At 50.4% G+C, this 17,133-nt stretch overlaps 1 protein-coding gene across 17 annotated transcripts in view; it reads right to left on the bottom strand.

Moving 5' to 3' along the window:
- Positions 1-17,133, bottom strand: part of SOX13 (SRY-box transcription factor 13) — a 54,816-nt gene that overhangs the window by 8,040 nt on the left and 29,643 nt on the right. For 4 of the 17 annotated variants that reach the window (XM_078003820.1, XM_001099185.4, XM_078003793.1 and 1 more), the window contains exons 2-7: positions 6,574-6,790; positions 5,278-5,389; positions 5,102-5,188; positions 3,018-3,190; positions 2,506-2,574; positions 1,989-2,103 (exon numbers count right to left, since the gene is read on the bottom strand). In XM_078003820.1, the coding sequence (XP_077859946.1) occupies positions 1,989-2,103; positions 2,506-2,574; positions 3,018-3,190; positions 5,102-5,188; positions 5,278-5,389; positions 6,574-6,789 (772 nt within the window). In that variant the 5' untranslated portion in view covers position 6,790. Of the gene's footprint in view, positions 1-1,988; positions 2,104-2,505; positions 2,575-3,017; positions 3,191-5,101; positions 5,189-5,277; positions 5,390-6,573; positions 6,791-13,222; positions 13,361-14,397; positions 14,836-17,133 lie in introns of those variants that run through there. The other 13 variants (XM_015119752.3, XM_078003814.1, XM_078003816.1 and 10 more) reach the window with 7 other exon arrangements.

Genomic DNA, 17,133 nt, shown 5'->3' with positions numbered 1-17,133 from the left:
AGTTAAGATTTGGGTGCCTATTGGGATGGAATGAATTGCATTTTGCATATGACTAGAAAATGACCTGGGGAGAGTCTGGGGCAGGATGCTATGGTCTGAATGTTTGTGCCCCTCTATGTTGAAATCTAATTCCCAATGTGATAGAATTAGGATGTGGGACCTTTGGGGGGTGACTGGGTCATGAGGGTGGAGCCCTCAGGAATGAGATTGGAGGCCTGAGGGAGCCTGTATACCCCTTTCACCACCTGAGGACACAGTGAGAGACGCCATCTGTGAACCAGAAAGTCGGCCCTCACCAGACACCGAATATGCTGGCTTCATGATCTTGAAATTCCCAGCCCCCAGAACTGTATGTGAGGAATAAACGTCTGTTGTTTATGAGCCACCCAGTCCATGGTGTCTTTCTACAGCCCCTGAATGGATGAAGATGGGGCCTGGCTTTCTCAGTCCTTCGTGTTTCCCCTTCACACCACCCTACAGTGCCCGGCCAAAACCACGCAGGAGCGGAGAGCGGGTGGGACTGAGCAGTCTACCCAAGCCCACAGCCTACAGGCCTCAGGGAATTTCCTCTTCTGTCTCTTTCTCACCTGTGGAACAGGGACGATGAACTAGCACAGGTTGCCTTTAAAGCTGTCCACACTCCTGGGGTAATTATGGGCAGCGTCTCTGCCCTGTCCCCATAACTCTCTGTCACTGCCCTAGTTCAGGTATCATCCCCTATTACTAGAATCACCTCAGCAGGTCCTGCTTCTGGCCTCCACTCCCTACTCCTCAAAGCCAGAATGACACACTCACTACTCTAACGTTCACATGCACCCACGGCCTAGAAAATAAATCCCAGACTCCATGCTCCGTCCCCAACTGCCCTGCACCATCAGGTCCCACACCCTTGTCTGACACATGGCCAGTCTGCTGAATTTCAGTGATGGGGTGACATGGTGTAGGCAGGGGCAAGAGTGTGACATGGCCAGAGTGACATGGTGTAGGCAGGGGCAAGAGTGTGAAGATAGGAATCGTGGCTGTTAGAATTTGGGAGATGTTGGCTCATGCCCATAATCCCAGCACTTTGGGAGGCCGAGGCGGGAGGATCACTTGAGGTCAGGAGACCAGCCTGGGCAACATGGCGAGGCTTTGTCTCTACTAAAAATACAAAAATTAGCCAGGCATAGTGGTGTGCACCTGTAATTCCAGCCACTCGGGAGGCTGAGGCAGGAGAATTGCTTGAACATGGGAGGCGGAGGTTGCAGCAGTGGGCTGAGATTACACCATGGCACTCCAGAGCCCAGGTGACAGAACAAGTGAGACTCTGTCTCTCAAAACACAAACAAACAAACAAAAAAGAATTTGGGAGATTTATAAACCCCAGTTAATATTCCAGATTTTTTTTTTTTTAAATGGAGTCTCGCTCTGTCACCCAGATTGGAGTGCAGTGGTACAATCTCAGTTCACTGCAACCTCCACTTCCCAGGTTCAAGCGTTTCTCCTGCCTCAGACTTCTGAGTAGCTGGGACTACAAGCATGCACCACCACACCCAGCTAATTTTTGTATTTTTAGTAAAGATGGGGTTTCACCATGTTGGCCAGGCTGGCCCCAAACTCCTGACCTCAAGTGATCCACCCACTTTGGCCTCCCAAAGTGCTGGGATTACAGGCGTGAGCCACCGTACCCGGCAATATTCCAGATATTAATATTCTGGCACAGTAAATATACTCGAATTGGGGAGACTAGACCTGGATTGCTACATCATTTTACATCTGGAAAGGGCTTTATGGTTTTTCAGTGTGCTATTTCTTTTCATTCTCCCAGTGAAGTTCAGTGAAATTCAGCAAGATTCAGAAAAAGAGGATTATTCTTCCACCAGACAGATCCAAAACTGAGGCCCAGGAAGTTCACATAGCAAATTAATGGATGAGAGTCGCTCCAGGGCGCTTTCCCTGACCTCAGGACAGGTTGGCTGCCATGCTGGAACCTCCCTTCTCTCACTCACCTGGTTTGCAGGGAATGGGCTGAATGGGTAAGGCCAGCTGGGAGTCGGGGGTGACAGGCAGAGGTTGGTGGCTTGGGGGGAAGGCTGGGATCATGACATAAGGCATGTTAACCTGCTGAAGGCAAAGAAACGCTGTGTGAGTCCCCAGGGACCCAAAGAGCTACCCAACTATGGTCAGCCTACGACACAGAGAATGGACCCATGGACAAGAGGCACAGGGGATAAAGCAGGGACAGTTTTCTAAAGGATCCCACTGACCCTAGGCCACCTCTGTGGGCCCCTGTCTACCTGCCCTCAGATCTCAGCTGGGGAGGAAGACAGGCCGGGCTCCTCCCTCAAATCAGGGAAGGAAGACAGGTTGGAGGCTAGAACAGAAATAACCCTCCTCGGGTCAAGCCTGAGTGATTCTGCTCTGGTGCTTTAACTCGGTGCACATCCCCTGTCCCCAGCACCCTCCAGGCTGGTGTCAACTCCCTCAACCACCTCCCATGCCTCTCTGGGTCTCCCTTCTGGTTACCTGGATCTGCTGCTGAAGGAGGTTGATCTTATGCTGCTGCTGAATCAGCTGCTGCTGCTGCTTTGCAATCTGGGAGAGGGAAAGAGTGGGCAGAGGGGGTCACAGACATTAGCCCTGGGGCCCAGAGCCTGCCCAGCCCTAACCACGCCCTGCTTTCTACAGTGGGGCAAACCGCGGAGTGGGGTGGCAGTAGGGAGCAGAGCAGTCAGCCCTCAGAATTGGTTCTCCTTTTGTAGGAAGCTCATCCCTCCCTCCAGGACCAGGAGGCTGGGTAGGAAGCTGCAAGCTGCTCTTCCTGCAGAGTCCCTTTCATACCCTCCTACCCTGACCCCGCACAAGGGCTCATGAATCAGTCCAGGTGGGAATCCTACAGCCCCTGGCCATAGACCCTGCCCCGCCTGCCCCCAGGCCCCAGCTTGCACTGGTGAGGCCTGCCCCTAAGGCACCCTTCTCTAGGTCCTGACACACTCCTTTTCCTGGAAAGAAAGCCACACCCACCGAACAGGACCTACCTGCTCCTGCTGCTGCCGGGCAAGCTCCATCTGCTGCTGCTGCTTCTCAAACAGCATGGCAGCCATGTTCTTCTGCTCCGAGTGGGCTGTCAGGAGCTGGTCCCGCAGGGTGGACAGCTGGTGGATCATGACCAGAAGCTGGAGCTCCTTCTCTGCTAGGCTCTCTTGGGTCCCTGCTCCACAGTGAAACAGCCCCCATTGAGACTTTTTATTTGTTCATCTGTACATCCATCCATCTATCCACCCATCTATCAAAAACTTATTGAGCAATTGCTATGTCCCAGGACCATTAGGGGCTGAGCCACAGAGATGATGACACAAGATGCTTGCCTTGAAGGGGGTTCTTCATGTTGCTACCTGGCAACTACTAGCCTAGAAGTTCTCCCCTATTAGCCATGAATTCCAGGCCCCCTGAAAATGCTGACAGTGGGACGTCTCAGCCCCAGAGCCCTGGGCCTCTTGAATGTCCTCGAGTGCTCAGCACCACACAGGGTCAGGGTGGACAACCATCCCATCAGAGGGATCCAGTGGGACACACTCCGGCTTTGAAGCAAGACAGCTCTGGGGTCAATTCCCATTTCCACCCGTGCTGCCTGTGAGCTGTTAGGCAAGTTACCAATTTCTCTGCACTTTAGGGTTTTTAGAGTCTGTTAAGTGGGCATAATGACAGTCACTTCAGAGGGTTACTGTGAGGGATAAATGAGCTAATAGAGGTCAGGCTTGGTGGCTCACGCCTATAATCCCAGCACTTTAGGAGGCCAAGGCAGGTGGATCACTTGAGGTCAGGAGTTCAAGACCAGCCTGAACAACATGGTAAAACTCCATCTCTATAAAAATGCAAAAATTAGCTGGGTGTGGTGGCACGTGCCTGTAATCCCAACTACTCGGGAGACTGAGGCAGGAGAAGTGCTTGAACCCAGGAGACGAAGTTTGCAGTGAGCCAAGATCACACCACTATATTCCAGCCTGGGCAACAGAGCCAGCTGTCTCCAGGAAAAAAAAAAAAAAAAAAAAAAAAAAGAAGCACTAACATATACAAAGCTCTTAGTCCAGGATCTGGAACGTGGTCCTCAACCAATAAATGTTAGTGCTTCCCTGACCTCCAGTTTAGCTCCTGTCTGATGCAGCAGTTTATTCCTGAGTGCCTGGCCACAGACCTTTTTTTTCCTTTTTTCTTTATTTTTTTAAACATTGGAATCACTCAGGGATCCTTTGAGAAGTATAGAGGCCCAGGCCCCTACCATGCCCCAGGGTTCCCATTCAATAGGTGGGGGTGGAGCCTGAGCATCTCTATGGTTTTAAAGTTCCCTCTGTGGGTGTGATCGATGACAATGCAAAAATGATCATTCTGGCTGGGTGCGGTGGGTGGCTCATGTCTGCAGTTCCAGCAATTTGAGATGCCAAGGTGGGAGGACTGCCTGAGCCCATGGGGTCTGAGACCAGCCTGGGCAACATAGTAAGACATCATCTCTATTAAAAAATATATAAAAATTAGCCTGGCTTGGTGGCAGGTGCCTGTGTTCCCAGCTACTCAGGGGTCTGAGATGGGAGGATCACTCAGGAGGTTGAGGCTGCAGTGAGTCAAGATTGTGCCTCTGCACTCCAGCCTGGGCAACATAGGGAGACCGTATCTCCAAACCCCCCCCCCAAAAAAAAGCAAAAACAAAACAAAAAAATCACTCTAAGGAACCCAAGCCCATTAATCACTACTTCTCATTCACTTAGTGAGGTCCAACTGACCTAGAATTAATTAGAGTGAAAGGGAACTTTCTGCTCATGTTGCGGTTAGACCTGGGAAGTGGCAATGACATGCCTGAAGTCACAAGGGTGCCTGGTGAGAGCCCAGATTCAGAGTCATGGGATTTGATTCCTACCAGGCCTCTCCTGCATGGGATGAGTGAGACCTAATGCTTGGGGCCCCCAGGCGAGGGATGGTGATGACCCCTAAGGCCAGGCAGGAGCCAGATGGCACAGGATAGGTATGAGGGTACCAAGAACTAACTGCCCTACAGAGCCAGGCTGCATGACCAGACCAGAAGAGAGATGGGGTTCAAACATCTCCCCCACCCCCGACAGGCCTTCACCTTTGACATCTTTGGCTTCCATAGAGTTCCTTCCTAGAAACCTCTCCTTCCAGTCACTGGACAACAGCTTCTCGATGGCTGGCACCACTGGAAGACAGCAAAGGGGTGAGGAATAACCGTCTTAACAACACCTTCCTGCCTCAGGCTTCTGCTTCTAACTAGGGCAGACATCCTACCTTCTTTCAAATTTCGGTTGAAGTCCAGCTTCTCCTGGCTTCCAGAGGCAGCCTCCGACGCTCCTGGTCTCTTGGGTTCCGGGGATCCATTACCCTCTGGAGAGCTACAGTCCTGCAAGACATACTGAATTGTCACCATCACCCCCAGGAGAAGGGGACAGGCTGCAGGGAGGGCTGGGAACCCCAAAGATGTGTACCCTGAGGGATCCCAGCCCTATCCAGGTCCTACTTCTCCACTCAGTAGGCCCCTTTGACCTCTACCTGCCCAAGCTTTGTTCAGGAAAAGAACAGAAGATTTCAAAACAAAAGACCTGGGTTTCAGTCTAGGCTCAGTGACTCACACAATGCTTGATCCCACACAAGTCCCTCAACTGCTCTGAACCTGACTTCCCTCTTTTGAAAATGGAAATATTAATACCTCCTCTGTCACAGGATTGTTGCTGGGATCAAGGGAGTTAATGCATGTGAATGAGGTTTGCCATTGCAATCAGGGGCCAAAAGTCACCTACTAATTATTGCTCCCTTGAACACACCCACTACACCAGCAGGGCTGCAAAGGGGAGCAGGCAGGGGCTGGCAAAAGTTACTCAAACTCCCCACTGCCTGCCTCACTCCTCTCATCAAAGTCCTCCCCATTCTTTAAGGCCTAGCTTGAGGCTCTACTTCTCCAGGAAGTCTTCCTCGATCACCAGTGCCCCCACTCTCCAACCCCCTCCTCCAGGCTGGATTCTTTCTTAGAGCCCATAACTCTCCTCATTTTCACTTATTTGGATTTTAATTATATGTTACCTTTTTACATCTCCTATATGAAATCAGAATTTGTAGCAGTTGCAAGAATCCTTATTAATCATGTAGCTCAATTCTCTTGTTTTAAGGGTGAAGAACCGTATCATCTTTAACAGTGACCTAATTCTTGCTTGGGTAATTAGGTTGATTTTCCCAAATCACCTGAAAAAGCTGGTAGATGACTTTTAAGCCAGACTTTAGCATGTGTGTTCTATCTCCCCATCTAGTCCTCAGAAACAAGGACTGGGTCACACATAGGTGAACAGTCACTATCAAGAGAGTGAGTGAGTGCAGGCGTGAATCCAGGTCCTGCTCTGATAGGTGACTCTGCTTCCAGCCTCATACTGAACTTGGCAGTGCCTCCCTGCTTCCCTGCACAGCGTCTTACCCCTATGATCACCATTTCTGCCTGTATCTGCTGCCATCTAGGGGAGTGGGCCTGCCCAGTCTAGCAGAGAGCCCAGGTACAGCGCATGGGTGTGAGGATGGAGGCAGGGCGGGAACACTGACCCAGGAGCCCCTGAAAACCTGGGCTGGAGCTTGGGGGTCAGCACTATCCTGAGAGGCCCGGGCTGGGTCTCCAGGCTGAGGTTCAGCGGCAGTGGCTGAGCCCTGGGGGGCCTCATGGCAAGGCTCTTTCTTCTCCTCTGACTTGATGGTGCAGTTCACCATGGTGCCAACGCCATCCAGGGCCAGCTGGGCAGAGATGGGGCTCCTCATGGACATCCTGGGGGAGGGACAGAGTGAGCTGAGGTGAGTCCCCGGTCATAAACTTCCGCCCAGAGGCAGTGATCCTACTGTTTGCTCCCCTGACCCCACCCAAGTGCCTCCTGGTGCCCGTCACACGGGCACACTCACGGAAAGGGCAAGCCTACTTATGAACCCACAGAAAAAAATCAGCAAAGGCTCTTGTATCCCTCATGCTTTTTTGTTTTTTGCTTTTTAAACAAAAAGTTCTAGAGAAAAGTGGGCCCACGCTTCCGCACGCGCTGCCTGTGTAATGCTGGGACTACAGGACTAGTGGACTGACCAGCCCAACTAACGAGGCCAGATACTGACTGGTTGTCTCTGAGCCCAACAGAGTTGGGAAGAGAGAGAGAGAGAGAGAGAGAGAGAGAGACAGTGCGCATCTGTCTGTGTATGTTTGTATGTATACAAATGCTTCCCTGCCCCGACTCCCTCACTCTGTTACCTAGTCTGGAGTGCAGGGGTACGATCTCAGCTTACTGCAACCTCTGCCTCCTGGGTTCAAGTGATTCTCCTGCCTCAGCCTCCCGAGTAGCTGGAATTACCACGCACCACCATCCCCAACTAATATTTGTGTTTTTAGTAGATATGGGGTTTTGCCATGTTGGCCAAGCTGGTCTCCAACTTCTGACCTCAGGTGATCTGGCCACCTCGGCCTCCCAAAGTGCTGGAATTACAGGCGTAAGCCACCATGCCCAGCCTACAAATGCATTTTTATAATTAGTTTCCAAAACTTAAAAGTCAAGAGATAGCACATAAAAATCTAAATTTGAACTTCTAGCTCAATTGTCGTTGTGGCAAATATTGGCTGGAATTGAGTAATGGGTATTTCTTATGGACAGGCCAGTCTACCTTAGCCTCTACACTCCTACTACTCCCCAAAAAGGAAACCAAGTATTAACTATATAAGACATATAGTCTTCTATATATAAGACATATAGTCGTCTTCTTACAGTGGAGACAAGGTAAAAGTAAATGATTTCTTACTTCATGCATCTATCAAAAGGGGGGAAATAGCCAGGTATGGTGGTTCATGCCTGTAATCCCAGTTACTCAAGAGGCTGAGGAAGGGGCATCACTTGAGGTCAGGTGTTTGAAGACAGTCTGGACAACCTAGTGAGACTCCCATCTCTTTAAATAAAAAAAAGGGGGGGGGGTGGACAGAGGGGAACAACAGACTGAGATGATTGGCTTTACAAAAAATATTTTCCAATATCTAGCTAGAATCTCTCATTTAGAGTATGGCCACTATAGGCATTTGAGTTTGCAGTTCCTAGTTTAAGCACCTGGTATACCTGGCAGACCCTCTTGAGACTCTGCACCTGCTGTTCCTTTCCTGTCACATCACTGCCTGGGACATCTGAGGAGCTGAGCAATCGTAGCATCTCAGGGAGTGGTTTCCAGGGGTCATGCCAGGCTTGGGCAGAGCAGCAGATGCCTATCCTCCAAAGTCACTGGGGCACGCATCTAGAGATGCGCTCTGGAGTCTAGTGGGAACACACAGCAGGTTCCAGCTACGCATGGGTCCTGCCTCAGCTACTGACTAGCCCAGTGACCTAAGGCAAGTTGCTTAGCTGCTCTGTACTTCAAGTTTCCTCACCTGTAAAATGAGCATAGTAAGAGTCCCTACTCTACAGGGCGGCCGTAAGAACTAGGAGTTGATATTTATATGGTACTTAGAACAGTTCGTGGCACCAGTAAGCACTGATCTGGTGTTTTGTTGTTTTCTTGTGTATTACATTTCCAAATACCATCACATGATCTGGTGTTTGTTAAACCACTACTAGTTGGAATGCAGTATAAGGACCAGCAGCTTCAGTATGCCTTGGGGGCTTGAGAGGCAAAGTCACGGGTCCCGCCCACCAGAATCTCTGGGAGTAGGCCCTCCAGGTGATTCTGATATGCACGAGTTAGAAAAGCACTGTTAAATAATTTTTTAAATTTTTTTTTTGCATGGAGATTAGATGTTTGTAAGGTACGTAAGGCTAGGATTAGGAGGTATGTAAGGCTAAAATCAGATATAGTAAAAATATCCCTACAGTAAAAAATTCCTTAAACATCCCAGGCGCAGTATGGTATTTAAATATTGCATCAACTATGTATGGATGCATTTGGATAGATTGCATCAACTCTGTAAAATGTTTGTTATGTATTATGAAACATGTATTGTATATAATAGAGTACATGTAGAGTATTTTAAATAAGTAAATATTATAATTGAATAAAATATATACAATCAGTCCTCTGTATCATAGGTTCCACATCCATGGACTCAACCAACCTCAGATCGAAAATATTTAAAAAAGAAATTTCATCTGTCCTGGGCATGTAGACTTGTCATTATTCCCTAGACAATACAGGGCAAAAACTATTTACATATGATTTATATTATATTAGGTATTATAAATAATCTAGAGGCACAGGGGCTTATGCCTGTAATCTCAACACTTTGAGATGCTGAGGTGGGAGGATTGCTTGAGGCCAGGAATATTGTATTTTTTTTGTAGAGACAGGGTCTTGCTATGCTGCCCATGAGCCTGAGCAACATAGCAAGACCCTGCCTCTACAAAAGAATACGAAATTTAGCTGGGGGTGGCATGCGCCTGTAGTCCTAGCTACTCAGGAGGGTGAGAGGCTGGAGGATTCGCTTGAGGCCAGCAGTTTGAAGCTGCCAAGATTAAGCCACCGCACTCCACTCAGGGTGACAGAGTAAGACCCTATCTCAAAAATAATAACAACTGGCCGGACTTGTTGGTTCATGCCTGTAATTCCAGCACTTTGGGAGGCCGAGGTGGGTGGAGCACCTGAAGTCGGGAGCTCAAGACCAGCCTGACCAACATGGAGAAACCCCGTCTCTACTAAAAATACAAAATTAGGCAGGCATGGTGGTGCATGCCTGTAATCCCAGCTACTCAGGAAGCTGAGGCAGGAGTATTGCTTGAACCTGGGAGGCGGAGGTTGTGGTGAGCAGAGATGGCACCATTGCACTCCAGCCTGGGCAACAAGAGTGAAACTCTTGTCTCAAAAATAATAATAATGATAATAATAACAATAAATAAAAATAAGGTATACGGAAGGATGTGCATAAGTTATATGCAAATACTATGCCGTTCTATATCAGGGACTTGAACATCAGCACATTTTGGTACCTTTGGGGGTCCTGAAACCAACCATCTCAGATACAGTGGGATGACTAGACAGTCTTACATCACTTAATAGCATAAACATGTTCTGAGAAATGCATCACCAGGCAATTTCTTTGTTATTCAAACCTCATAGAGTATGTTTACACAAACCTAGATGGTACAGCCTACTCCACACCTCCGCTGGATGGTATAGCCTATTGCTCCCAGGCTACAAACCTGTACAGCATGTTACGTACTGAATACTGTAGGCAATTGTAATGCAATGGTTAAATATTTGTGTATCCAAACATCCAAATATAGAAAAGCTACAGCAAAAATACAGTAGTAGAATCTTGCAGGACCACCGTCCTACATGTGTTCGGTCGTTGACGGAGACGTTGGTGGGAAGGCAGCGCATGAGTGCATGTGTATTTGATTTGATTTCACCTTGCCGATCAGATCAGACTCTCCTGCTCACCCACTTTCAAAGTGTAGGGTTCCCCAGGGGCTGGGCCCCAGGATAGGGCACTGCAGAGAGGGGCCTCCCTGACCATAAGAAGAAAGGCCCCATCCCACCTAGATGCAGAGAAGAGAAGAGACCCCGGCCCAGCTCGCTCTGCGGTCCCCTCCTGCAGCCCAGGGGCCTGGAGAGCGTCCAGGAAGCAGGCGGCTCAGCCCATCCGGGCACCGGGAGGGGCTCAGAGCCAGGCCGAGAGCAGGGGGGTGAGAAGTGGGAGTGGGCGCAGTCGGGGAGGGGGTTTTATCCTGAAGCCGAAGGCAGCAATTACATAACAAACAAACCCTGGGCTCAAGCTGTGAATTAATCAAACCGCTGAAAATAAAACCTTCCTCTCAGGAACTTCAGACAAAAGAAATGAAAACAACCAGGCTGGCTGGAAAATAAAAGGCAGCAGCACTGAATGGGGGACAAAAGGAAGCCAGACAATAGGGTGTTGGACAAAAGCAATAAAGCCAAAGGAAGTGTGACAGGCGCACAATGCGGGCCTGTGGGCCTCTGATCCGTCGGCTCTGCACCACCTCACTCACACCCACCGCGGGCACAGGCCGGCCACCGGGTCCCTCCTCACTCCAGACTTGGGTCCTAAGGGTCTCTCCTTCATTCTGTCCCAACTTCAGGGGCTTCCAGCTCCTACCTCGAAGCCTTCCTGCTGCAGCCTAGAAATCCCAGCAGCAGCCGCAGCCTCCGGGAGCATGGTCAGATGAGCGGGACACAAAAGTCCAAGGTCTCCCCAGTTGGGGATGGTGAACAACCATCCATCCCTGGAGCTGATGGTGGAGGCAAAGGAGGCCATCATCTGTCCTAATTAACCCTAGGACTGCACGACCCAAGATTGCAGTCACTTGCCACACGTGGCTACTAAGCACTTATAATGCAGCCAGTCCCAACGGAAATGTGCTGTGAGCATCAAACCCACCCCAGGTTTCGAAGGCTTAGTACACAGAATAGAATGTAACTAAGAATAGAATTCTTAGTACACAGAATAAAATAGCTCATTAATAATGGTTACTGATTACAAGTTGAAATTCTTTCTGGATAAGTTGGGTTAGAGAAAATACATCACTAAAATTCATTTCACCTATTTCTTTTTATACTTTTTTATGTAGCTACTAGCAAATATTACACATGCAATTCCCATTATATTTCTGTTGGACAGCGCTGCATTAGGACACCTCCTCCCTTTGAGCTTTTACACACACTTAGCCTCCATGGTCCCTCCAGCCAGGCACCATGGATCACCCTTATATTAAATGGGAGCCTGTCTCCTGGCCCTCTCAGCGGCCTACCCTGGCCTCCAGCACAAAGACAATGGCTCCTGGTGACCAGCCAAGCCAGCTTAGAGGTGTCAGTCTGTTCACTAGGGCTTGGTGCCCACCAGATAACCCTGCCCAGACAAGGGCCCTTCCATCCTCACAGGTGTCTGGCTCAATGGCAGGTGCTGGGCACTGGCCCTTAGTTGGTATCCTCTGGGCCCACTTGTCTGTGAAAAGGCAACAGCCCAGGCGCAGTGCCACCCCGCCCCCACTGGAGAGCATCTCTGGGTCTCACCTTTGGGGGAGAGGGTCCCTGGGTACCTCTTTTACCTCCCTCTCCCCCACCCCAAGCACAGGTCTGCTTGAGAAGAGCAGCTCCTTTCCCTGCCCTGTCTGGTCTTAAGGGAACCAAGCCCCCGCCTGCCATGGCCCAGAGAGACGCAGGTGTCTCCGTGAAGAGCATCAGTGCCAGGCTCCAGATCCTAACCATCCCAGAGAGGGGAGTGACGGTCCCATGATCAACTAGATAAGGGAGGAAAGGGAGCGAGATGGAAAGAGAGGGGTCGTTATGTGGTCACTGCTCTGTCACTCTGCAGCTGGGGGTCTCTGCACAGTCTGTTTCACCCCTGCAAGCTGTGTCTGTAAAACAAGGGTCCTGGAGGGAGTCAGGGGACAACTTGGAAGACCCACAGGGTTTGAATCCAACAACCTGGGTTTAAATTCCTGCCCTGCCACAGGCTAACATGTGTGAACCTAGTCAAGTTAATTAACCTCCCTTAGCCTGTCTCCTCATCCTTACAATGAGCACAATAACCCATATCTCACTGGTGTCCATGAAGATTAAATAATACAGGGTGAATATCTATCTATAAGTTGTGCACAGTCCAAGATGCTCTGAGAGTCAAGTGGTTGAGAGAAAAGACTCTAGAGTCAGATAGACTTGGGTACCTTTGAATCTCAACTCTGACCAATCATTGCTGTGCAACCTTGGGCAAGTAACTTAACTTCTCTGTGCCCATTTCCTCCTCAGTAAAATGGGAATAAGAAACTCAACGTGGAGAGATGAATCTTCTGTTGACAACACCAGACCCTATCAGAGTGCCTATTTTACATTCTCATGGCACTTTGAACTTGACCTTAAAAGTATTTGTCACAGTTGGTAATGATACCTTTACACACTTAATTTATTTTGGAGTTGCCAGGCGCGGTGGCTCATGGCTGTAATCCCAGCACTTTGGGAAACTGAGGCAGGCAGATCATCTGAGGTCAGGAGTTTGAGACCAGCTTGACCAACATGGTGAAACCCTGACTCTAGTAAAAACACAAAATTAACCAGGTGTGTAATCCCAGGTACTTGGGAGGCTGAGGCAGGAGAATCGCTTGAACCTGTGAAGCAGAAGTTGTAGTCAGTTGAGATCGCGCCACTGCACTCCAGCCTGGGCAACAACAGCGAAAACTCGGTCTCAAAAAAAAAAAAAAATTATTTTGGATTCACCCAGTAGCCAAAAATGTACCTGTTTCTGCTCATCATTGTAGCTCCAGAGCCTAGCACAGTGCCTGAAACACAGTAGGTGCTCAATAAATATTCTTAGAATGACAAGAGAGTGACAAAGAATTCAGCAGCACAGCACAAAGCAGGTCTGGATGCTTAACAGGTGATGGATACTGCTAGGACTATTAGACAGCTCCTGCTCTCTCAGGCTTTTCTCCCACACCCAATTATCCTCTGCTGTCTCTTCCTTGGGTCTAAGTTCTTCCTGTGAGTTTCCTAAATACCCCAAGCAGCAAAGTGAGTCCATTTCCTTTTCTTTTTACCTTGGGTCAGATAAGAAACAGTTTCCATACTTTTTAGATTTAAAGACCCCGTTGGAGTCCACCCTTAAGTCTCCCTTTAGACTTTGCAGAAACTAAAATAATCCCTCAAGTTCCTTTACTCCTTTGTTACACAGCATGCTCCTTGCTTCAGTGATTTTCCATGTGGCTCCGCAGGAGGTTTTAAGGTTAGTAACCTCAAACTCCGCTGTCCCAAAATGCCCAGAAGCCAGAGAACCCTGGGTCCACAGGATACAGGCATTACTGGGCTCCCTCGGTTTCCACCCTAGTCTGATGCCTTGTGGTCAGAGGCCACAAGTCCATAGGGTAGCCCATCAGCCCCTCGCTCGGATGGAAGTGCTCCTGTGTGCCCGGTTTCCTCTCTTGCCCAACCTTAACACATTTTACAAACAGAGAAACTGAGGTCAGGAGATGTCGAGTTCACACAGCTTTTTGGGCAGCACTGCTTCAAGACTATATAGAATGGCCGGGCGTGGTGGCTCATACCTGTAATCCCAGCACTTTGGGAGGCCGAGGCGGGTGGATCACCTGAGTTCGGGAGTTCAAGACCAGCCTGGCCAACACGGTAAAACCCCATCTCCACCAAAAATACAAAAATTAGCCAGGCATGGTGGTGCACGCCTGTAATCCCAGCTACTCAGGAGGCTGAGGCAGGAGAATCGCTCGAACCCAGGAGGCGGAGGTTGCAGTGAGCCGAGATCGCACTGCTGCACTCCAGCCTGGGTGACTGAGTGAGACTCTGTCTCAAAAACAAACAAACAAACAAAAAAAGACTGTATAGAGTCAGAGGCCATCAGCCAGCTGGGGCGCTGAGCAGCATCTCCGCTCTGCCCTCCCTTCCTTCTCAGGAACCCACCTCACAATCCCTCTTCCGTTCTTCTTCCTCCTTGGTCTTATCTCACCCAAGCGAGCATCCTTAAGAAGTGAAGACCGCGAAGGAGAAGGCTCCAGCCATCTTCACCCTTGACACGCAGAGCCTTGAGTCTCAGCTGGTGCCTGCCAGGCCCTGGGGCCCCCAAATCCAGCACCTGGGACAAGGTATAGAGAGGCACCCGCCTCCAAGGAGCGACAGTGGCTCAAAGCATGGCCCTTATATGACAAAGCCCGCTGCAGGTGCCGATCCTCTTCCTTTCTCCTCCCCACAACCAGCCCCGTCACGGCCCCTCTGACCCCCACCAACCCACAGGTGCACACACACCTAGCCCCTTTCTGCCCCAAACAAATCACCAGCCACTTCCTCTTCTAACCAGTCAAACACCGACCCTGTTGGATTGGAATCAAAGGAGTTTTTACTGTCAGCCCTTCCTCCCTCCACAACGACAGTCTTCCCCCCCCACAAAAAATATCTAGATGAAGATAAAGATAGAGATAAATTCCAGTCATCGTAGCATGACGGGTGACTCAGACGCTGGGGTACAGGAAGCCTGAACAGACAGGCAGACCCTCTGAGAGGGCCAATGGCTACACTTCCCCACTGGGCACACACTAAGCCCCTCCACTGCTGGCTCCCACTCCCAAGCTTGCCCTGAGTGGGTGGTGCCAAGGGGCATCACCAGGGAAAGAGATCCATGCAGCAGGGGTGGGGCAGGGCTTGAGTCCCAGGGGAATGCCACTTCCTCTGAAAGCCTCCAGAGAGCTGAGAACCTCAGGCTGCCCTAAACAATAGCCCAAGGCGTGGGTGCCCAGAACAGTGCCCCGGTGCCACATCCTGCCATTCTTCTCACAGACCACACCCTGCCACCCTTCCTGGCTACACCCGATCCTATCTCTAATGTTTACTCAGAGCTGGGAGCTGGACTGGCTGCAGGCTTGGGACAAAGCTTTCCTAAGAGTCCCTCTCTCCCTTTCCAGCCTCTGTGGGCCCTGGGGGGGATCAGATCCAGGGCACGGCCAGTCTGGTCTAGCCCAGCTCAGGGGGGCCACAGCCAACACTCCCTCAGCTGTTTCCCGGTTGGCCAGGGTGGCCAGGGTGGCATTCACCTGGTAGAGCGGCCAACACCAGACAGCGGCTGGGTAAACTCCCAAGCATGGGAGAAGAGGTGCTTCCCCGCAGCGCCCCAGGGACAGAATCACAGTCCAGCCTGAGCTTCTGTGGCTGCCGGGACTCAGCTGACCCTGGCCCAAGGGCACAAAGGAAAGCAGTGGCCAGGGAGAGACTGTAGCTGTGATGTTCCCACCTGGTCCTCAGGCCTTGGAGGCATCTGAGTCTTCTCCCAACCCAGTGAGTGGGTCGAGAAAGAGACAGATGGGGCTGCTTAAAAGCGCCGCTGGGGCTCCCAGTGTGATGTGGGCCTCCAGAAGGCCCAAACTGAAAAGAGGTCAACAGTGTCTCCAGGAGGCCCCTCTCTGGAGGCCTTCCTGCCTCTAGGACCTGAGCCTGTCTCCAGGTTCTCCTGCACCCCAACAGTGCTAGAAGGCAGGGGCAGGCCTTATCCTTGTCTCCCAATGGCAAGGCCAAGCCTGTGTCCTGGACAGGTGAGCACCTCTGGCTTCCTGCAGGGACAGTGCTCATCCTAGGGCCAGGAGATGCAGAAATTGTGCAGCTGAGGCTGACTGGCCATGTCAAAGGCCCCTTGGGGGATAGCCCTGAATATTGACCAAAGGAATGGGAGGCAAAAAGCAAGCATGCAGTGGTACAGCACTTACTTGGCTGCAAACACTAAGTGAAAGGCTCTCCATTCACATCCCTGCTTAATCCTCACAAGAACACTACAAAGACTAAGGCTCAGAGGGCTAGAACGCCCTACTCAGGGCCCAGTAGAAGTAGCATTTGAACTCAGGCCTCACTGATGTCTAAATCCACATCGTTTCATTTATCCGCTGATGCCCTGGCCACTCTCCTCAGCGCGAAATAACAGGCTCTGGTCCAGCAAAGATAGAATGGCCACTGTCTTCACCTCTTATAGGACTGCGGTTTTTTTGACTTGAGTCATGGCCAAGGAAAACCTAGGCAAAAGAAACCCAGGCAGCTCTGGGAACTTAGGGAAAAGACTTCACCTCTCAAAACTTCCATTCTTCATGTGTAAAAGAGAGATTCCAAGAACTATTTTGTAAGTAAGAGATAAGGTATAATTATAGAATCTGGTACAGAATATACGTTCAGGGAAGGAGGTAAGGAGAGAGAGCCCTAAAGGAGGAAGGAGTCCCTCTCCCTCCCTACCCTCAAGGGCAAGGGGGAGAAGGACTGGCAGCCTATTCTCCTCCCCAGCCAGCCCACCTCTTCTGGAGGAAGGTGGGTGGGTGTGATGACCCAGCATTGCTGGGAGGCATCCTGGTGTGGCTAATGGAAAAAGGACTTTGTCACATGGACCTGTGTCTGAAGACTAGCTCTGTTACGTACCACTAGATGTGTGACCATGAGGAAGTTTCAGTTTCTCTATCTCTAAAATGGAACAAATAATACCTACCCCATAGAGGTAGAGAAGACTGAATATGACGGTGTTTGTGAAAATCAAAAAAATGTTTGCTCCCTGACCCACCGCCCCCCCCTTCCCCCGCATGGTCAAACAGGCAGAAGACGTGCACCTGCGGAACACCGGGGCCCACCACCCTCTTCCTCCTCCATCTGCTCCATGTAGGGCTCCCTCCCTAG

The sequence above is a fragment of the Macaca mulatta genome, chromosome 1 (assembly GCF_049350105.2).
Source record: "Macaca mulatta isolate MMU2019108-1 chromosome 1, T2T-MMU8v2.0, whole genome shotgun sequence".
NCBI lineage: Eukaryota > Metazoa > Chordata > Mammalia > Primates > Cercopithecidae > Macaca > Macaca mulatta.
This window is presented reverse-complemented; position numbering and strand designations above follow the sequence as displayed.